The following is a 20,906-nucleotide window of genomic DNA, read 5'->3' on the forward strand; positions in this document are numbered from 1 at the left end:
TTCTCTTCGTTTCCCTTCATTTCTCTCCCTCTTCCCTTCTGTTGCTTATTTCTCCTTTACCTTTTATTCATTCCGTCTCACACGTTCGCCTGGTTCTGCAGTGCTCCCCCCCCGTCCTGTGCTTGCCCCCAGCCCCTGCTGGCAGCTTCCTGGGGAAGGCGCCTAGATAATAATAGTAATAACAGGAACAATAATAGTGTTAACAATGAAGGGTCAGTGCTGGGGAGGGATCCCTGCTGGGTGGGGGCGAGAACACCTGGCAGACCCCTCGGAGAGGGGCCCGGCACTGGGCTGGGGGGACGAGCACATGCGTGTGCATGTGCGTGCACACGTGTGTACATGCAGGCGACGAGGGTCGCGTGTCCAGTCTGAGACACAGGGTGTGTGGGCACCCTCGGTGTGGGCAGGGAGCCTGGGGAATACCCCCCCCCCCCCCCCAAAGACCCTCCCGTTGGGTGGTTCTGCCAGAGTCTTCGGGGGTCGCAGCAGCAGGGGACCCTCTCCCCCCCCAGCTGGGCAGGATGGGGGTGGGCAGGAGCATCCCCCTTGGATGCTAACACCCCCCCCCCCCAGACAGGAGCAGGACTGGGGGCGTCCTGGGGTCTCCTGGAAGAGGGGGGCAGGAGCGGGGGACTGCCGGGGTCTCCTGGAAGAGGGGGAAAGACCGGGGGGGTTCCAGGGTGTCCTGGAAAAGGGCAGCAGAACCGGGGGGTTCTCGGGGTCTCCCGGGAGAGGGGGGCAGAACCGGGGGGGTGCCGGGGTCTCCGTGAAGAGGGGGGCAGCCGCGGCTCTGGCCCCTCCCCGGGCACCGGGCTGGCCCGGGGCCGCCCCGAGGTGCGGGCAGGGCCCGGGGTACGGGTCCCCGGGCGCCCCCCGGAGCCGCCCCCGCCGCCGCCCGGTGCCCGGTGCCCGGTGCCCCCCCCGCGGGGGCGGCGGGCCGGGATTGGCGGGGCTCGGCGGAGGCGCCGCCCGGCCCCAGCAAGTCTCCAACTTTCTTCCTGCCTCCCCTCGCCGCCGCCTCCCGCCGCCGCCCGCCCTGCCGCGCTCCCGCCAGCCCGGGAGCCCCGCGGAGCTCCGCGATGCTCCGCCGCCGCCTGCCCCTGCTCGGGCCCTGGCTGCTGCTGCAGGTACGGGGGGGCCGGGCGCGCCCCGCCCGCACCCGCCCGCGGGCGGCAAAGTTGCTGCTGCCGCCGGGGGGGTGCGCGGCTCGGGGGGGCGCGCAGTTACCGGGGGGTTGCGGTTCCTGGGGGGGTGGTCGTGCAGTTGTTGGGAGGGGGACACAATCGCGGGGGTCCACGCCGTTCCGCGTGGGGGACGTGCAGTGGAGGGGGGGGGACGTGCGGCTTCTGGGGAGACGTGCGGTGGCGGGGGTGGTGTCGTGCCATCGCGCGGGGGCTCAGTCCCGGAGGTAGCGGGCAACCGGGGGGCTTGTGCAGTCCTGAGGGAGGGGGTCGTGCAGTCACGGGGGGGGGGGGGGCGGCGGCGTTTGCGGGGAGGTGAACGGGAGAGTTGTGTGGCGGGGGGGGGGGGGCGCCGGGCAGGGCTCGCACGGCGGAGGGGGGGTCCTGCTCGCCCCAAGTTGGCGAGGGCTCGGGGCTGTCCCGGACTCTGCGCGGGGTCGCGGGGAGCCGGGCTCGGACACCGGGCGCAGTTGGGGCCGGGGCGGGGGGGCGGCGGCGGGTCCCGCCGCTGATGCAGCCCCCGAACACCCCCCGGCTGCGAGCAGCCCCCTCCGCTGCAGAGCGCGGAAGGCGCCGTCTGGCAGGTGCGGGGGGGACGGGGGGGGGACCCGCGAGACGGAGCCGCGTGTGAGCGTGGGGGCGGCCCCGCGTGGGCCGGTCGGTCCCTGTGCCGGGGGGGCGCAGCGGGGGGGGCCGTGGCCTCCCGCGCCCGGGGGTGCTCTTGTCCCGCACCCGCACCGCACCTGCGGGTGGGAGCGGCGGGCCCGGGCCTGCGGCGGGAGGGAGCAGGGTGAGTCCCCCCGGTCTGCTGTGCCGGGGAGCGCGGGGGGGCCTCTGCACCCCGAAGCAGAGCTGGGGCAGCCGAGGCTTCCCCGGCTCCGCCGAGGGTGTGAGCACTGAAACCACCTGCAGAGGTGATGCCTCACTGCTGTCCTGACTTGGTGCGGGCTCAGCTCCAGCACTGCCGTGGCCTTTGCCTCTGCCCGGGGGGGCATCTCCCGCCCAGCTTCGGCCCCCATCTCGCCGGGGCGCCCCTCAGCTGGGGGGTTGCTGCGCTGGGCGTTTGCTCCGGGGACAGGCTTGGCCTGGCTGAGGCGGGCGGGGGGCTGTGCCCGTTCCTGTCCCTTCTCCTGGCTGTGGGGGTGGAGGAGAGGCTGCAGACGCCCAGACACCCGCCCGGCCCGCAGAGCCCCCCCCGCCACGTCCCCGGGCACAGACCCCAAACGCTTCCCAAGCCACTCACCCCTGCGTGTCCCCCCTCTGCCATGTCCTCTTGGAGCCCAGCGAGGCTTTTCCCCCCCGGCGGGAGCCGCCGGGTCTGGGGGCTACAGCTGCATCTGGCGCCAGCGTCTGTGGTGGTCATGAATGGGGGGATTTGTGCCCCCCCCGGCCCTGCCGGGGGGGCCGGGCTCATCACCCAGCAGATCTGATTTCCTGACACTCCATTTTTACTTTCTGTGTTTCATGAATAAAATCAAACGAGTCAATTCCCTCTCGGGAATTGGATGCACATCAGGGACACCCCACACACCCCCCCCCCTGCACAACCCTACCCCCCAGGCGAAGGCTCTTGCAACTTGTCTCTCTGGCAGCTCCGCTCTGTGTAGAGATGGAGAGATGTGTGTGTGTCTGTGCGTGGGGGTGGCTCTGCATGACCCCCCCTCCCCGTGTCCATCTAACGCAGAGCATCTGTCGGTGCTGGAGCCGCTTCAAGACAAATGGTTTTGTTTTGATGAAATCAGGAGCAGGGCGCTGCCCCTGTCCCCCCCTGCCCGCACAGGCAGCAGCGGGGTGCGGGAGGTGGGGGCTGGCAGCTGAGGGGAGCGGGCACACCCAGGCGAGCCGGGCAGGCATGTGGGTGTGGGGTTCCCCCATGTGCGGTGGAATAACCCGGGAGGTGCCGGCGGGGGCAGCGAGCCCCAGCCTCTGCGTCGGGGGGGACAGCGGTCGGGGGCTGCCCGGCCAGGCCGCAGGGGAAGGGAGCTGGAGACGCTCCTGCCCCCTCAGCCTCTGGGCCTGGTGGGGAGAAACTTTCCGGGCCCCCGCTCGGGGAACTGGAGAGGGGGGCCTGGCAGGTGGGGGGCCCCCGCCGGCTCCCCTGCGCCCCAGTCACTGCGCTGGACCTGGGCACCCAGTGCCCGGAGCCGGGCTTGTGGTGATGGCGGTGGGCAAGGAGGCAGATGTGGCTGCCCCCCCCGGGCCAGCACCTGGGGAGTGTTTGCGAGAGCATTCCTGCTGCAGGGAGGACAGACCCCCGCGGTGCCCCCCCCTCCCGCCGAGCTGTGTGTTTGCTGATTGTCCCTGCTGGGTCTGTGTGCGGCTGTGCTCTCCCTGCTGCGATGGACAAGCTCTCCCAGCCCAGCGGGCGCCCGGCTCCGCTCTGTGTGTGCACATCGCCTCCCCCGGGCCCCCCACCCTCCACGGCTGCCGCTTCTCCCTCCCTGCGCCTGGGCTCAGGATGGCAACACTTGGGCAGGCGGCAGAGACGCTGCCCGGCGCTCCCCACGGGTGATCTCCCTGCCTCAGCCTTCCTCAGGCTGCTGGTTTATGGTTATGCATTAGATTTTTTTCTGTGCATTGAGCATTAAACTTGGGGGTCCTTCAGGGTAGCGCTGGTTTGGGTCCCGTCCAGCCCCCCAGGGGCAACTGGGAGCAACAGCAGAGACCCACATCTGGGGCAGGCCGGGTGTAGCTCCTGGGTGCTGCCTGCAGCCATCCCTGGGCTCGAGGGGCAGCTGTAATTCTGCAGAGCAAGGGCAGTTCCCACCCAGCAGCTTCCGATCCTGCCCGGGAGGCTGATGCCAGCCTCAGCCCCGCTTCCCGATGCCCGGGTGGCGGCGGGATCCAGACCAGGCACGTGGCGCAGGCAGGAGCAGGCAGGTGTAGTCAGGCTGCCCAGGCGGAGAGCAGCGTGTGCTGGCTGGGCAGCAGTGGGGCTGGAGCTGGGACACCGGGTGTCCTTCCTCGCCCCCACTCCGGCCCCGCTGCCTGCCTGTGCCTTCGCAGGAACGTGCCTCCCCGGCACCATGCCTCGGTTTCCCTCCTTCCCGGCGGGTGGGGAGGTGAGATAGCGGGTGTCTGTGAAGCACCTGGAGTGTTGCTGGCAGGTTTTCCTTCCTGGATTAACCCTTCCCAGGAAAATCCTGCCTTGCAATGCTGGTGGCCGTGCCAGCAGAAGACTAGTGGCGTGGGACGCCAGCCTCTGGGAAACTCACCCCGCTTCATTCCCTTTCCCTTGCTGTCACCCAAGAGCTGTCACACGTCTGCTGGGTTGTTGGCTGACAGATGGCTTTGCTCTTAAGCAGATGCTGCCAGCCCTTTTGGTGCAAGGACACCCCTATTCACCCACCCCCCCGGCTCCCATTAGTGGGGAGAATTTAACAGTTTCTTGGCTCAGAGACATGTACCCCGTTTGGGGCCAGGGGAGGGTAAATGGGATTTGGGTGGCAGTGCTGCTCTGCAGCCCCCGTTTGGCCCAGGGTCCCTCTAGGCTCAGAGCTGCAGGGACCGGTCCCAGCAGGATGGTGCCCGGACGGCCGGGGCTGGGGAGACAGCTCCGTGCGTCCCCCCGCTCCCAGCTCCTGTGGATCTCCCGAGCTGACCGTGGTTGCGGCGGGTGCTGTGTGCTCAGCATGGCTGAGCTAATCTATCGCCAAACAAACACACGCTGTTATTCCGAAAGAAGGTTTCCAAGCGACTCATTTCCCTTTTTTTAATAACTCTTCCCTGTGGTGCCCTTTGCACCCTGAGCTGGGAGATTCAATAAGGCTGGAGCCTGGAGCGTGGCTCAGCCTCCCACTGGGGGGGGGCAGTGGCTGGGGAGGGGGGGGGCACCCAGGGGTGCCCCGCGGCCAGACCCGTTTCTGCTCTTCCACTGTGTTGCTCCGGCTGAAATCCAGGGCCTGCTTTATTGCTTTTCCCCCCCCTCTCTTGTTTTTAATTCTCGGTTTTCTGCCGGGTGCTCGCAGGGGGGCTGCGAGGGGGTGGCCAGAGCTAGGACAGTGAGGCAGCGGCCAAGCGGGCGCTTCCCTCTGCGACAGCAGCCCCGAGCCGAGCGCCCCTCAGCCCCACTGCTAAGCACACCTGTGCCAATTAACAGTCCCAGATTAATGACTTTTGTCCCCCCTCCCTGCATCCACAGCTCCTCCTCTCAGGGAGCCAAGGTCCCGGCAGCCAGTGGCCAACAGTGGGGTGATGCCGCACTGAGATCCCGGCAGCTGAAAGCTCCCACCCCCCTGCCTGCCCTGGCCAAGCTCCAGCATCTCTGAAGAGGTGCCTGGCTCAGCCTTCGCGCTTGGGCGCTGAAGGTAAATGGCCCAGGAAAGATGAAGCTTCCTCTCCAGCCGCTTGGATTGCTACTAAAGAAATAATCACGTCCCTGTGCCCGTGTTCCCCCCTCCCCGCCTTTTTTCCTGATCGCTGTTGCAAAAGGAAAGTCATTGTGGAAATGAGCGCCCAGCCTGCAGAAATGATCAGCTGCAAAGAGCCTGCAGGGCCCTGCGCTCGCCGTGGGATTAATTTTTCCCTCCCCAAATAAATCCCCATCAGCCTCTCTTGCTGGGATGGGGGCTGGCTGCTGTAACCCAGACACACGGGTGCCGGCGGCACAGACCCCTCCAACCCCGCAGCTGTCCCAGCAGCTGGGCTGGCCTTGGCAGGGGTCACGGGGGGCAAAGACCCTCTTGTTCCTCCTCCTGTCCCCCCGACAGCACTGGGCAGCGAGCCTCTGTCCTCGGCTGGGGGTCACGAGGGGGGTCCCGGAGGACATCGGGCTGCAGGGACCCCTCACCCCCTGCTCCTGGCCGGAGCCGCTGCCTGGCTGAGGTGGGGCACGGTCCTTGTCACCCCAGGACAGCAGCCCCAGAGGACCTGCGGCCCCAGCGATGCCCTTGAGGGTCCCCTGCGCCCCTGGGTCCTTTGGAGGCTCTTGATCAGCTTCTGCTGCCGGGGGGGGCGGGGGACAGCTGTGTCCCTGCCGCTGCTCCTCCCTTCCTTCCCCTCCCGGGGAGAATAGACCCCGGCTGGCCCTGGGAATGTGCTGGGGGGCAGATGGGGGCAGCGGCTGCGATGCAGAGCTGGAGGGGGGGTAAGGGGACAGGGTCCCCACTGAGGGGTCAGCCCCGTGTTTGCCTCTCTCCGTGGTGACCTTCGCACCAGCCCTGCCTCATCGGAGAGGGGTGGCAGTGGTGCAGGGGGGAGGGGGGGCTGGAAATGCAATTTATGATCCCGCCTGATACGATCTTATAAAATTTCCCGGGCACACTCGAAATTACATTTCCATAGCTCAGGAGAAGCGATCTCCTCACACGCCGATACCTGCCACTTTTATGGCTACATTTATTGCAATAATAAAGTGAAATGGTGAGGCGAGGGGGTGGGGGCAGGCTGAGGGGGAGGAGAGGCAGCTGGGCAGAAGGTGGGGGGGCTGTGTCCCTCAGGGCCTGGGGTCCCTCTGGTCTGGGGGGGCTCAGGGGACGCTGCCAGCTCTCTACACCCCCAGGAAAGACCTCGCGTGCTGAAGAGCTGAGGCAGCTCCGGAAGGGCCGAGGGAGCCCTGGGCACAGCCTGCTCCACGGTGAGGAAACTGAGGCAGAGCTGCAAGGGCTGAGGAGGGGGAACAGGGGCGTCCTGGCTGGGCACCCCTGGCTGCTGGAGATGCAGGAGTGACCTGAGATTAGTCCCTGCCGGTTCTGCCTCCGTTTCCCCACACGCCATCCGTGTGAGCTGCCCGTGTCTGCCTGTTCCTGTGCGCGAGGGGGCTCAGCCGAGGGAGCCGCGGGCCTGGCAGCACGCGGGAGGGGAGCAACCCCTCTCCCCAGTGACCCCCAGCCCCTTCTGCCCTGTCCCCACATGGTGCCAGGTCCCACCGGCCGAGCAGAGCTGGGCCTTCGGGGCAGGGTGGGCTCTGGCTGGCTGTGGGGGAGCCTGGCGACGCGCTGCCTGGGTGAGCAGGATTCAATTTCCTCCGAGCCCACCAGCCCACGTGTCCCTGTCCCTCCAGCCACCCCGTGCCCCCTCGCCGCTGGCTTGCACACACACGCCTGCACAGCCCTCTCCCCCTTCCCGCTCCGTTTATCTCCTCATTTTCTCATTCATTCTCTTTTCTTCCTTGAGTCCAATGAGTCACACAAGCCCTGAATCCTTTGCCTGGTGCTGTCTCCTCCCTTCTATTATATTTTTTCCTTTGCTCTTAACAGCACTTTTCTTTTTCACCCGTGGGGGGAGAGACTGGGGATGTACATTTTTCCCTGCTCCCCCCGCAGCCACCTACCAGCTCCTGTCTCACCATGAAACCCTTAAAAGTAATAAATAAATAAAACAATGGCTGAGAAAAGAAAGGCAGGAAACGAGTGACAGGGAAAAGGAACCAAAACGAAAGAAAGAAGAAGGAAAAAAAAAGTCCTACTCGGGCTATGAAATATTTATTAGCCAGCGCGTGCCGAGCGCGTTAATAAAGCCTCAGCATTTGCATATTTTTTCCGTCTGTGAGGAGCGAGGTGTCTGTTTAGGGGGTGAAGGCAAACGCGCCTGTAGGGAGCCAGTTTCTCCCAGCCCTGTGCAGGTCACGCTCCTGCACGAGGTGACACCAGCCCTTGCGCGAGCGTTGCTTTGGGCAGGGGTGTCACCAGAGCGGGACCCCGGCGTGCCCAGGGTGGGTGCCGGCAGCACCGTGGCACCAGAATGACCCCAGGGTGACTTTGGCCAGCGCGTCCGGGCTCCCCCTGCTGAGGACATGCTGGTGCTGGGTTTGCCCATCCCGGTGTTGGGGCTCTGCCGGTGCCTGACCACGGTGCCGGGGTGTGTGCGGGCCACTGCGCCAGCACGGCAGAGGCTGAGGAGAGACCACGAGGCCTTTGGGTGGTCAGGCTGAGCTCACCTCCGGGGCAGGACTTGTCCGGCCGTGGCGTGGCAGGGTGGCCGTGCCTGAGCACATCCCGACGTGTCCCCACCTGTCACCCGCTCGACCCCTTGGTGCCTGGGACTGGGGCAGGTTCAGCATCCACTGGAGCACGACGCCCTTTCACCCCCCCGTGTCCATCCCGCCCCATGGTGCTGGGGTGAGGGGGCAGCTGAAGCTGCTGCCCGTGGCTGGGTGGGGGCAGGAGGAGGGCGCTGAGGGACGCCAGGGGGGGCTGCAAGATGAGGAGGGGACAGGCTGTGGGGCAGGCTGCTGCCTGCACAGATGCAGGGGGGCAGTGTGCCATGCATGGCAGGGCCGGTGCTGGCTGTGCCAGCGTCGGGGGGGAGCACTGAGCAGAGCTGCCCCCCCCGGGTGTCCTGACCCTGGAGCTGTGGGCTGGGGACAGGCTTTCAACCATCTTCAGGCTAGGAGTCAGTGGGGCACAGGGGTGACTGCTGGGACAGCCAAATGGGTTTCTCCTCTTGCCCTTGAGAGGCTGAGATGGGGGCCTCTGCCCCTCCTCCCGACACGGTCCTGCACCCCATCCCTGCAGCCCCGGCCTGCGACACCCCATGCCTGCCTGCAGCCCTCCCCGATCGCCCTGCCGGGCTGCACGCTGCTGCCATCCCGGGCCCCCTCACCTGCCCCGCTCCCTGTCCTGTGTCCCTGTCCATCTGCCCTCGAGTCCTCGCTGCTGGAAGAGCAGCACCCTCGGCCGCAGCCTCCCCAGGCAGGGATGGGCAGCCAGGCTGGGTCTCGCCCTGCGCTTCTGGTCTGCAGCCCCTGGGCTCATCCCGGCCCCACCAGCTCCCTGGGCCCAGCCCAGATGTGCCCAACAGCAGGTTAAGTCGTTGCCCTGGCACCAAGGAATCATCACAGTGCTTTTGCCTCACGGGGACTTTCATTAGCAGCCTGCCACTCACCAGCCCCATCCGCACCTGCCGAGCCAAGCAGCTGCTTGTGCCCAGCGCGGCAGCAGCAGTGGCCATGGCAGAGGCGGGTGCGTGGCCATACCCTGACACGCGCTGGGGCAGGTGCACCGGCAGCACAGGGACGTGTCATCCTGGGGTGCACAGACACACCGAGGAGTGGGGGCTCCCCAGAAAGGCACGTGCAGAGGCACCGTTGGTACATGCATGTGTAATTGTGCACGTGTGCACACAGACGTGCTCGCAGGGAAGCGTGAAGGCATTCGGCTGCACACAGAGCAGCACCTGTGTGCGCAAGGAACCGCAGGCATTTGTTCATTTGCTGCGTTCACCTGCACACTTGCTGCAGGTGCACACTGGGCCGGGCAGGCACTGGGTGGTCTGGGCGCAGCTCACGCAGACACGGGAGCACGCGCACTCGGAGCTCACCGTGTGCTCTCGCCCACATGCAGTCGCTCAGACGTGTATCACACGCCTCGGTGTGCTCGGGCATGCGCTCGGGTCCCTCCCCGCGGCCCAGCAGAGCCCACCGCCGCACCGCGTCACCCTGCCACCGCATTAGCACCCGCACGGCGCCAGCGAGATAAATGGGAGCTGTCAGAGGCACCTTGTTTGCTGCTAACCTTTGGAAATGCCACAGCGCCCCGGGCTGCGCTGCGCCGGGGGGGGGGGAGCAGGCCCACGGGGATTGTCGCTCACCACCTCCAATTAATCTCCTTGCACTAACGAAGGCAGCGGGGTGACAGGGAAGAGACCAGCTTGACCCTGCGCCCATGGGGAGAGCTGGAGACCCCAATCAGCAGATCGACGCCTGTTCAGCCCGCAGCAAGGAGGGGGGATGGCTCAGAGCCAGGCGCAGGGGCAGGCTGGCTGCAGGAACGAGGCTTTTGGGGAGGGTTGTGGCACGTGCTCTGCTCCCAGCGCAGGCAGGGGCTGTTTAGCCTTGAGGTGGTACCCCATCAGCCTCAGCCTGTTCTCGGGGTGCTGGGAGCTCATCACAGCCTGCACCAGGGCAGCCAGTCCACCCTGTCCCTCTCCGCGCTGATCTGCTCACCTCTGCCAAGGTGACCGTGGGTCTCGGGGGAGCAGCTGACGGCGCTTGGCCCTGCCAGCAAATGGGATGTGAGTAGCCATCACTGCTGGTCCTGACAAGCCAAATTGATGCCGGCACCGAGAGCCTTCCCAGTCCCTCCACAGCCACCCGCAGCCCTTCCTGCATCCTTGCCTGCTGCTTGTGGACATGTGGAGCGACACGCGGGTGCCTGCAGACGCCTGGCAGCCCTGCACGGCTCCACATGCGCACAAAAAAAGTGTACAAGGGTCTTGAGAGCAGCAAAACCATATATTGTTGTCTTGGAGTAATGCGTGGATGTAGCAGCGCATGCATGTGTAACAGTAAAAAACAAGCATACCAGACACACGACTGGTGCATCACGGCGGAGCCCGGAGCGCCGCAGGGCCAGGGCACGGTCGCCTCTGGCATGGGGGACTGTGCTGGTGCAGCCACGGAGGGTGGGGACTCTGCACACACCCGTGCAGGGTCGGGAGGCTCTGGGACCCCCATGTGCGCCCATGAAGCGTGTCTGAGACATTCACGTGCACGTGTGTGCGTGCTGCACCCCGATCACTCACAAGCAGAAACATTAATATTTAACGCGAGGTGTGAGTGGGACCTGCCCTGAATGCTGACAGTGCTGGCAGGGTGCAGGGGGGTGACCTTGGCTCCCCTCGGCATTTGCCAGGGCCCTGCTCCACTGTGCCCCTTGCCCACAGGCCCCAAGACCCCCAGCCGGGCAGGGGAAGCCATCCTGGGGCTGCAGCAGGGGCTGCGGTGGTGAGGGTCTCCCGCATGCCCCCGCGCTGCCCGTGGTCCAGCCGCCGCAATCAATAGCCCCGGCTGCGCTGGCAGTCGCTGCCCTGCTCTGCAATTCCCTTTCATCCCCCGCTCCCCAGCAGCTCCTGGGGAGGGACCTGCGAGTGGGGGAAGGCTGCCAGCCCGGCCCCTCGCCCTGAGGGGCTGGGGGGCACCTCTCCCCACACAGGGACAGGGGCCTCTCTCCCGTGGGAGTGCCCTGCCCGTGCCCCACTGGCCTGGCCTGGGGACCCACAGGCCTCGGTCATGGAGAGACCTGGTGCCAGTACCTCCTTCACCAGTGCGTGCCCGTCCCTGGAACTGCCCTGTCCCTGCTGCCTCTGTCTCCATCAGTTCCCCATCACAGCCCCGTTCCCATCACATCCCCATCTCCTCTGGATCCCCCTCACTGCTAGCAGGGGATCATGGAAGGGGGGTGAGTTGGGGGAAACTGAGGCAGGGGGAGGAGGCCCATGTGGCTCATGTAGCCCTGCTGGGGGACCCAGTTGTCCTGGCCTGCAGCCCCAGCTGAGGTGGGAAGCCAGCACAGAGCTGAGAAGCCCCCAGAAGTCGTTCCCGGGCTGGTGGGGGCTTGTGTGTGTGTTCTCCCGTGGGCTGCAGCCTCCATGCTGCTCCCTGGCCCCGCTCCGTGGGTGCAGGTGGGTTTGGGGGGCTACCCCCGCCCCAGCTGCAGGGTGACCAGTGCCCCTCACCCGCCTGTCTCCCACTGCCCCCACGGTGGGTCACGGGGGCTCCCTGGCTTGTGAATATGCACGAGGGGTTGATGATGGAGCGCAGCCAGGGTGGAGGGCAAGTGCCTGTGTCGCTGGGGCCACCGTCCGCACCCCACCCCCTGCAAAACGCCGGTCTCCTGGCTGGAGGGGGGGTGCTGGGGGGCTGCCCTTCTCCCCCTCCCCCATTTATCTCTCCATCTCGCGGTCCTGCCGCGCTTGCTCCCTCTCTGCCTGGTGAAGGCACCCGGCTTTGAAGCTGCGTTGAAATATAGATAAGGGCGAAGGCAGCCGCCGTGCTCAAAGAGAGACGGGAGGGAGCCGGGGGACGGCCAGACCGGAGCGGGGGGCTGCGGGGGTGCTCAGCCGCAGCTTCGCACTGCACAGCCCCTGTGCCCCCTCCCCGGGCTGGACTGAGACCCCATAAATCCTCCTCCCCTGCCCACAGGCCCGGGACAGGCAGCCCTGCCTGGACTGGCCAGTTCCTTGGGCAGAGGCAGAGCCCGCCCAGAGTGGCCAGTGCCGGCAGCAGCAGGCAGGGATGCCCGCTCCTGCCTGCTCCTGCTCGCTCCTGCCCGCGCTGCCTCCTCTGCACAGGCCGGAGCAGATTTATGGCTCAGCCTGGCACATGCAGAGCGGGGATAAGGCAGCAGACCCCCCCCCAGCGCGGAGCAGGACGGCCGAGGTGCTGCTCCAGCCCTGGTGGGTGCCCAGCAGAGACTCGTCCCCGCACACAGAGCGGCCTGGCCGCGGAGGAGGGCTGCGGGGTGTCACCCCTCCCTGATGGGGGTCATGAGGACACTGCACTCCGAGGGGGAAGCAGCATGGACTGTTCTGACGGTGCTGCAGGGGGGCTGGTGCCAGTCTGAGACCCCAGCAAGGGCAGGTAGGAGCCGTCCCCGGCACCTCTGCCCTCCCTCCAGCCCCGCTGGCCGCATTCAGTGCCGAGGCGTGCCTCAGTTTCCTATGGGAGCACAGTCCCCCCGCTCCCCCCAGGCCCTTCCAGCTGGTGCTTCTGCTCGCTGCCCTCCTTCCCTGCTCCCCTCCTCCCCGCATCCCCCTCGGGAAACAGGTTGTCTAGAGCAAAAACTGCCAGAGCAGCCCGAGCACCTGCCAGCTCACGGGCGACAGTGATTGACGAGGCCGGGGCGCCGGAGCAGCATCCTGCACACCGGGAGCAGCTGGCAGGGCAGGCAGGGGCACCGGGGTGTGGAGCCAGCAGCAGCCAGGCTGAGGGACGGGGAAGCAGGGGGGGAGGCAAGGGAGAGGGACATGGGACATGTCAGAGCCGGGGTCCCAGGGCTGACAAGGTGCCGGCTGGCTCTGCTCACCACCACTGAGCTGTGCGATGTTGGTGCCGGCAGCCGGACACGCAGAACCTGGGCAAACCCCAGGAAGGGGCCACCAGTCCCATCCCAGCTGGTGCCTGTCAGGGGTGGGGGGGAGTCCCATCCAGGGCATCCCAGCCCCCTCGGTGTGGGGGGTTCCTTTCACGACTGGCATGGCTGGGAGCTGCCACGTGACACCCCAGCACTGACTGCACCTCTGGGGTCCTGGTGTGCCAGTGCCTGTTGGCGCCTCCTTAACTGGGCTGGCGGCTCACCGATGTTGGAGAGACCAGGCAGCTGGTCTCGATCGCATCCCTGCCCTGGTTTGCCCCACCAGGAGAGGAGCTGCCTCTCCCCACGCTGTGAGAGCCCTTGCAAAGGGCCCCTGGCCCTGGGCTGGACGAGGGGGTGTCCCTGTGCCAGTGCAGAGGCCTTGCAGCTGGCTGGCGTTTCCTCCCCTCCGCTGCCTGTCTGTTCTGCTTTTGCTGCAAATTCCCTCCCTCGTCAGGATGCAGAAAATGAACCCAGGCCCCACCCCCGCGCAAAGCGAGGGGTCCCCTTTCTCATTCCTCGTGTGCCCCCCGCACACAGTGCCACCCCCGCACACAGTGCACCCCACTCTTCAGCCGTGTCCGCCCAGTGCAATTATCACGGAGGGCGGAGCGGCTGCCGTGCAGCCTGGCGGGGGTCTCTGTAATTTCAGCGGCAGATCAGAGGCGCTGGGTAATGCAATTAGGCTTCCCTGGCAGGCAGTGCGGGGCTCTGATGCCTCCCCGTCTCTGTGCAAGTTGCTGCCCGCCACCTCCACGCATTTTAATAGGCCTCAGCTGTGGTGGGGCAGCCAGTTATGAGTGGTCTGGCATCCTGCTTCGTCCTGCCTCAGGCACTGGGGTGATGCTGGAGAAGCGGCGTCAGCTGCTGGGGTGTGTCTGGGACAGGCCTGTGCGAGGCTGAGCAGGCTCGGGGGTGGCATGGGCAGAGTGCAGCTTTGCTTGGCTCCGGGAGGGCTGGGGACACGGTGCCGAAGGGTGCATGGCCACAGAAGGGGTGCAGGGGGGGTACGCGGACACAGAAGGGTGCATGGGGACAGGCAGGAGGATGAGCGAGGGGGTGGCAGGCACAGCTCATGCAGTCTCTGCCCTCTTTCCCCCAGACGGTGTGTGCGGGGGGCCACATCGCCAAGACCCTGGGGTACCTGGAGCTGGGCACCTCCGGCCTCCTCAAGGATGTCCCGTATGGCTCCCTGAAGCCCCCAGTGCTCAACCCTGGGCGGCTGATTCCAGCTGAGCCCCCCCAGGGCGCAGGGATGCCCTCTGTGCAGAGCCCCTGGGACTGGCAGAAGAACCAGACGGCTGGGGAGCTGCCGAGCCCCCGCACCCGGCGCAAGCCCTCGCTCAAGTCCGGCCGCACCAAGAAGATCTTCGGCTGGGGTGACTTCTACTTCAACATCAAGACGCTGAAGTTCAGCCTCCTGGTGACGGGGAAGATTGTCGACCACATCAACGGGACCTTCAGTGTCTACTTCCGCCACAACTCCTCCAGCCTGGGCAACGTCTCGGTCAGCATTGTGCCCCCCTCCAAGGCGGTGGGCTTCGAGGTGCTGGTGCCAGCCCCCCCGCCGCTCCCCCTGCCACCCCCCCAGCAGAGCACCCTGCCCGAGGGCCGCCCGGCCAAGGCCCTCAACTGCCACGTGGAGTATGAGAAGACCAACCGGGCGCGGAAGAACAAGCCCTGTCTGTACGACCCCTCCAAGGTGTGCTTCACCGAGCACACGCAGAGCCATGCTGCCTGGCTCTGCGCCAAGCCCTTCAAGGTCATCTGCATCTTCATCTCCTTCCTCAGCATCGACTACAAGCTGGTCCAGAAGGTCTGCCCTGACTACAACTTCCAGCACGACAACCCCTACTTTGGCTGACGGCCGTGGGAAGGGGCGGCTGGTGCTGGAGCTGGAGGCAGATGGGGGCCAGGGGCTCCTGCACCCTGTCCTGGCTGCACAGTGCCCCCCATCGCCCCCGCACCGGCCCCCACCTTCATCCCTGCAGCACCGCCGTGGGGCACAGGGCCAGGGCCAGCACCCTCGGGGCACAACCGGCACAGGGGTCCCAGCCCCACCGCCCGCTGCGCTCCCATCCCCGCCGCTGGGCCGGGGGTGCAGGCACGGGCACGGGCCCCCCACCACACGCCGGGGTCTGGGCTGGGGTCCCCGGCAGCCTGTGGGCGAGTCGGGGGGGTAGAGCCGCATGCGATGGCATCAGCTGGGCACGTGTCAGCTCTGGGGTGGGCAGGGGCGGGGGGTGCGGAGCCGAGGATGCGGAGCTCGGGCTTCACCCTGTTTGCGGGGGGGGGTTTGTCTGTCTGCAGCCGCGGGAGATGAGCAGCATATGCGGACAGGACACGTGTGCGCACACCGGCCTCTGCATGTGCCAGGGCACCTCTCCAGGTATCTGGAGCCGTGTCCCCCCCCGGCCGCCCAGGCTGCGGCGGCTTTGGGGCTCCGAACCAAGCCCGGGTGCCCCACGGCGCGCCCCCCGCCGCGGAGGACCCTGCCCAGATCCGCCGCCACCCGCCGCCCCGCCGTGAAGAAGCGCCCGGGGGTCCCCGTCCCCCCGCCCGCCCGGCCCTCGCTGCGGGCTGCCCCACCCTGGCTCCGGGCAGGGACTTCTTCATATTTTTTTAAGAAAATTAAAATGGAAAAAAAGTGGAAAATAAAGAAAAACATTGGGGAAGGAAAAAAAAAGGAGAAGTGGTAGAGTGTGCTGATCTCATACCGCCGCGGCGGAGCCCACGGTCCTCCCGCTGCCCCCGGGGTGGAGGGACGGGGGGGACAGGGATGGGGGTACCCCAGCGCGGGGAAGGGGGGGAGGGGTGCTGGACCTCCAGTTTCCCGTCGGGCCCCGCGGTGCCGGCAGCCCCTTGGCCCCGCCCCGCCCCGGCAGCGCTCGCGCAGGACCGGGCGGGGCGGGGCCGGGCAGGGACCGGGGCCGGGGCCGGGACCCGGCCGGGACCCGCCTGGAGCGCGGAGCGCGATGTGGCCGCTCCGCCTGGGCAGGGTGAGTCCCGGAGCTGGGGGGGTCCCGGTGCCCGGGGAGGGGGTCTCGGTGCCCGGCGGGGGGGCGTCCCGGTGCCGGGGGGGTCCCGGTGCCCGGGCAGTGCCGCTGCCCGCAGGTGTCCCCGATGCCCGGGGGGGTCCCGGTGAACGGGGAAGTCCCAGTGCTTGTGGGGGTCCCGGTGCCCGCAGGGGTCCCGGTCCCTGGCGTGGTCTGGTGCACGGGGGGGGTCCCGGTACCTGTTGGGGGTTCCCGGTGCGCGGGGGTTCGCTCCCTGTGTGCCCGTTTTTCCCGGTCCCCCGCCCGCCCCTTTGCAGTCGGGGGGCTCCGCTCCTGCCCGGTGGGTGTCGGGGCAGCGGTGCCCGGTCCCGCCCTCGCCCCGGGCTGGGCAGTGCCCCCCCCCGGCCCCGCCACCGCGGACTTTGCATCCGTCCCAAAGTCCCGGGGCCGGGGCAGCCGCCGCCACCGGCCTTGACCGCGGCCCCGCGGGTGATGCAACGGGGCGGCGGCGGTTACATCACCCGGCGGGAGGGGTCGGTGCCTCTTCAGCGCGCCGCGGGGAGCAGTGGGACACCCCCCCCACCCCCCCCGTTGTGCCCGGGGCTGCGTGCGGGGGGTGAGAACCCGAACACGAACCCCCCCGCAGCACCGGGCACAGCGGGGGGGGCCGGCAGGGCGGTGGAGGGTCGGTGTGACCCGCGGGGGCCCGCGGGGATGTGCACGGACAGACAAACAGGCTCAGACACACTCACGCACATGCACGCTCGCGCACATGCACACGCGTGTGCAGCTCTGCTAAGCACGTGCTGCGCGCCCGCAGCGGGTTCGGCCCTTCCTGCTGCTTCCGCGCTGGCTCTTGGCGGAAGCGAGATGCTCCAGCCCCCGCCCAGGGCACCGGGACCTTCTGGGGGGTCCCCGTGTGCATTGTGAGGACCTTGGGGGTCCCCACGTGCCCTCCCTGGGGGTGGCTGGAGGCAGAACACCAGTGTCTTGCTCCTGGCACTGTCACCTGCTGGTAGGGGGGCCGGCACCCACTGCGTGGGGTCACAGCCTGTCAGCCCCCCCTCTCCTGCGCAGGCCCTGCAACGATGTGGCGGCCGGGTGGCCACTGGCAGCCAGCGGGCACAGCGCGGCACCGCCGCGGCAGCTGCCACCGGGCACGTGCCTGGCTGGACAGGGCAGGAGAGTCTGGCTGAGAGCGACCCTGAGATGTGGACCCTGGTCCAGAAGGAGAAGGATCGGCAGTGCCGGGGGCTGGAGCTCATCGCCTCCGAGGTGGGTGCGGGGTGCTCGGGGCGAGGGGTGGTGGCAGTCCTGGGGGACCCCTGCTCAGGTGGGAGCTCTGCTGCCCCGTTTCTGACCCCCTTTTTCCCCCAGAATTTCTGCAGCCGGGCAGCACTGGAGGCCCTGGGCTCCTGCCTCAACAACAAGTACTCGGAGGGGTACCCTGGCAAGAGGTAGGGGCGGGGGGCAGGCTCCTCAGGGGGTGCGAGGGCACCAACGGCATTGGGGGTTGGGGCGCAGGAAGGGTTAAGGGGAGCCTCGGGGAGGGACCGACCCCTCCACCCTGGTCTGCTGTGCGCAGGTAGGGGGAAGGCCCCCCATAACCACCTCCCTTCTCCCCCAGGTACTACGGGGGGGCTGAGGTGGTGGACCAGATCGAGCTGCTGTGCGAGCAGCGGGCGCTGGAGGCGTTTGACCTGGATCCTGCCCACTGGGGTGTCAACGTCCAGCCCTACTCGGGGTCTCCAGCCAACTTCGCCGCCTACACGGCCCTGCTGCAGCCGCACGACCGCCTGATGGGGCTCGACCTGCCCGACGGGGGACAGTACGTAGTGGGGTGGGGCTGCCTGGAGCCTGCTGGGGGGCCCAGCCTGATCCCCCACCTCTGCATTCCCCTCCAGCCTCACGCATGGGTACATGTCGGACGTCAAGAGAATCTCAGCAACTTCCATCTTCTTTGAGTCGATGCCTTACAAACTTGACGTGAGCCAAGGGGTGCAGGTTCCTGGGGGAAGGGGGCGTCTGCTGCCCAAGCTGTCAATCCCAGGGGTGTCCGGGCAGCTCCCGAGTTGCTCTGCCACCCCCTGCCCCACCCTCCCCGCGTCCCAAGCGCGCCCCGGTGCCGTGGGGCGCTCGGGAGCTGCCTGCGCTTCAGCCAGACGTGCTGTGCTCTGAGCTGGGGACAGGGGTGGTGCACGTGCGAGCTGTCTGTCTGTCTGTCCCCCGCAGCCAGCCACGGGGCTGATTGACTATGACCAGCTGGAGGTGACGGCGCGGCTCTTCCGTCCTCGTCTCGTCATCGCCGGCACCAGCGCGTATGCCCGCCTCATTGACTACGCTCGCATGAAGAAGGTACGTGGCGGCGGGCTCCGTCCCAGGTGACAGATGATGGGAGCTCTGGCGCCTGTGGCAGCTCGAGGGTGGTCGCACCCCTCGTGGCCACGGGGATGGGCAGCCCGCGAGTCCCATGTCCCCAGGTGTGCGAGGAGGTGAAGGCGTACCTGCTGGCAGACATGGCGCACATCAGTGGGCTGGTGGCAGCCAAGGTCATCCCCTCGCCCTTCGAGCATGCCGACCTGGTCACCAGCACCACACACAAGACCCTGCGCGGCGCCAGGTGAGGCTGCGTCCTGCCACCCCCTCCCCCGTGAGGGTGAGGGTCCGCCCGTGGCACGGCTGGGGCACATGAGGCTGAGGTGGTGTTTTGTGCTCTGGCGGGGGCCAGGGAAGGACCCGTGGGATGGCGGCCGCCGTGTCGGCACCTCCCGTGGCGTGGGGAGAGTGGCAGGCGGGCGGGAGGAGCGGTACCAGCTCACTCTCGCTGCCAGGTCGGGACTGATCTTCTACCGCAAGGGCGTGCGCTCCGTGGACAAGAAGACGGGCAAGGAGACGCTCTATGACCTGGAAGACAGGATCAACTTCGCTGTCTTCCCCTCCCTGCAAGGGGGGCCCCACAACCACGCCATTGCTGCTGTGGCTGTGGCCCTCAAACAGGTCTGTGCCAGGGCGGCAGGCTCGGGGCTGCGGGCGGCCCAGGCCCCACGCTGACACGGCCTCCTCTCCCAGGCCAGCTCGCCGGCTTTCCGCCAGTACTGCCAGCAGGTGCTGAAGAACGCCAAAGCCATGGCGCAGGCCCTGCTGCAACGCGGGTACACCCTGGTGTCAGGTAACCCCTCCCTCCCTGCCCAGGACGAGGAGGGGCGAGGTGGCAGGGGACAGTGGCACTGCCCGGTCTCAGCACCCCGAGGCAGCAGGGGCGAGCGTGGGCGGGTTGGGGGGCAGAGGGGGGCTGCGAGGGGGAACAGGGGCAGCGCTGCAGCACGGGGACGTGGCAGTGAGGAGGGGGGTGGCTAGGGTGCTCGGGGCTGGCGCTCCTCACCCCTCTCCCTTCCTCCCCAGGCGGCACCGACAACCACCTGGTGCTGGTGGACCTGCGGCCCAAGGGCATCGATGGGGCGCGGGCTGAGCGGGTGCTGGAGCTCGTCTCCATCACTGCCAACAAGAACACTTGCCCGGGGGACAAGAGCGCGCTGACACCAGGGGGGCTGCGCCTGGGTGAGGGACGGGCCCTGCTCGGGGGGGTCTTCCTGCCTCCACCCAGCCCCTCCCCTGGGCAGGGATGCCCAGGCTTTCACACTGGAGCATCCCCGCTCTGTTCCGTCCCTCTCTGAGGACATCGCCTGGGAATTTGGAGCCGGTTTCTGTCTCGGAGAGGGGCACAGGTCCCCACGGGGGCTGGGACTTGGGGACCCCCTTGGTGGGATTGGCTTGTGCAGAGGGTGCCCCCCAGCAGCTCCCGGCCCTGATGGGCTCTGTCCCTCAGGTGCCCCCGCGCTGACCTCCCGCCACTTCTGCGAGGAGGATTTCCAGAAAGTTGTGGCTTTCATCGACGAGGGCATCGCACTGGCCCTGGATGTCAAAAGCAAAACCAGTGAGTGAGGGGGACTCCCGTCTCCCCCCCTCCTGGGTGCCAGTCAGCACCTCTCTGGCTACTGGCAGCCTCCCCCCTTGCCTGGGCAGGGACAGGGCTGCTGTAACACCCCCCGCCCTTCTCACTGGCTCCCTGTGCACCCCCAGGCAAGCTCCAGGAGTTCAAGACTTTCTTGCTGCAGGACACGGAGACCCAGCAGCGCTTGGCTGACCTGCGCCAGCGCGTGGAGACCTTTGCTCGTGCCTTCCCCATGCCCGGCTTCAGTGACCACTGAGCAGGGGCTCTCGCCCCTCCTGCCAGGCCAGGGCTACCTGGGCTGAGGGGAGGCTTAAAACCACCCTCTGCATTCCCTTCCCTACTCTCCTCCATACCCACCAGCACCTTTCGGGTGGGGGTGACCCACCCCTGCTCTCAGTGTTGGGGTACAGAGATCCCCCCCTTGACCCGCTGGGGGCAGGGACCAGTCCTTGCTCCAGCCTTGTCCCCTCTGTCCAAGCAAGTATTGCACTTTTCTATGAGGGGGAGCATTGCTAATAAAAGTGGGGGCAAAGCCTGCCAGCTCAGAGGTGTGTGGGTGCTGAGCTGGGGAAGGAGAGATTGGTGATGAGACGTCGTGGGGGACAGGGCCCTGGCGCCCCTCAGACCGTGGCAGGGTGCTGTGGTGGGTCTGGGGCACAGACTCCTGGGCCTTGCTGACCGCTGTTGTGCCTCAGTGTCCCCACCACTTCTCCTCCTCCCTGCTGCTTCACTCGGCTGCTCTGAGGGTGGGGGAGAAGCGGGGGGGTCATGCTGAACCCTGGAATAGGATGGGTACAGTGGGGGGCTGTGGCCCAGGCTGCCCTCCCTGCTGCCCTGCTCCTGTGGGGTGACCCCCCAGCGCCCCTGCCAGGCCTGTTCCCTGGCGCGTCCCCTTGTCCTGGGTCATCTGCTCCGGATTTTGTGGCCGCGAGTTCCCTGCTATGGCCTTGGCCAAACCAAACAGGGGCAGGCGGGATGCCTCAGC

General features: G+C 67.4%; 2 protein-coding genes across 2 annotated transcripts; both read left to right on the forward strand.

Moving 5' to 3' along the window:
* The first annotated feature begins 1,031 nt into the window (after positions 1-1,031).
* On the forward strand, positions 1,032-15,640 carry NXPH4 (neurexophilin 4). Its single transcript, XM_074929647.1, has 2 exons — positions 1,032-1,127; positions 14,076-15,640. The coding sequence occupies exons 1-2, from the start codon at positions 1,080-1,082 to the stop codon at positions 14,835-14,837; spliced, it is 810 nt and encodes a 269-aa protein (XP_074785748.1). The 5' UTR covers positions 1,032-1,079; the 3' UTR covers positions 14,838-15,640.
* A 223-nt stretch (positions 15,641-15,863) lies between these two features.
* On the forward strand, positions 15,864-20,466 carry SHMT2 (serine hydroxymethyltransferase 2). Its single transcript, XM_074929645.1, has 12 exons — positions 15,864-15,972; positions 17,047-17,244; positions 17,347-17,426; positions 17,597-17,797; positions 17,874-17,955; positions 18,202-18,324; positions 18,450-18,589; positions 18,801-18,966; positions 19,039-19,138; positions 19,372-19,527; positions 19,796-19,903; positions 20,050-20,466. The coding sequence occupies exons 1-12, from the start codon at positions 15,949-15,951 to the stop codon at positions 20,175-20,177; spliced, it is 1,506 nt and encodes a 501-aa protein (XP_074785746.1). The 5' UTR covers positions 15,864-15,948; the 3' UTR covers positions 20,178-20,466.
* The last annotated feature ends 440 nt before the right edge of the window (positions 20,467-20,906 follow it).

Source organism: Athene noctua, chromosome 30 (genome assembly GCF_965140245.1).
Source record: "Athene noctua chromosome 30, bAthNoc1.hap1.1, whole genome shotgun sequence".
Lineage (NCBI taxonomy): Eukaryota > Metazoa > Chordata > Aves > Strigiformes > Strigidae > Athene > Athene noctua.

Excerpts from the sequence above, each read along its gene's own strand:
- SHMT2 (XM_074929645.1), top strand. The coding sequence starts at position 15,949 with ATGTGGCCGCTCCGCCTGGGCAGG. Across the intron at positions 17,427-17,596 it reads GAGGGGTACCCTGGCAAGAG|GTACTACGGGGGGGCTGAGG; the intron begins GTAGGGGCGGGG and ends CTTCTCCCCCAG. Across the intron at positions 18,967-19,038 it reads TGGCTGTGGCCCTCAAACAG|GCCAGCTCGCCGGCTTTCCG; the intron begins GTCTGTGCCAGG and ends CTCCTCTCCCAG.
- NXPH4 (XM_074929647.1), top strand. The coding sequence starts at position 1,080 with ATGCTCCGCCGCCGCCTGCCCCTGCTCGGGCCCTGGCTGCTGCTGCAG. Across the intron at positions 1,128-14,075 it reads GGCCCTGGCTGCTGCTGCAG|ACGGTGTGTGCGGGGGGCCA; the intron begins GTACGGGGGGGC and ends TCTTTCCCCCAG.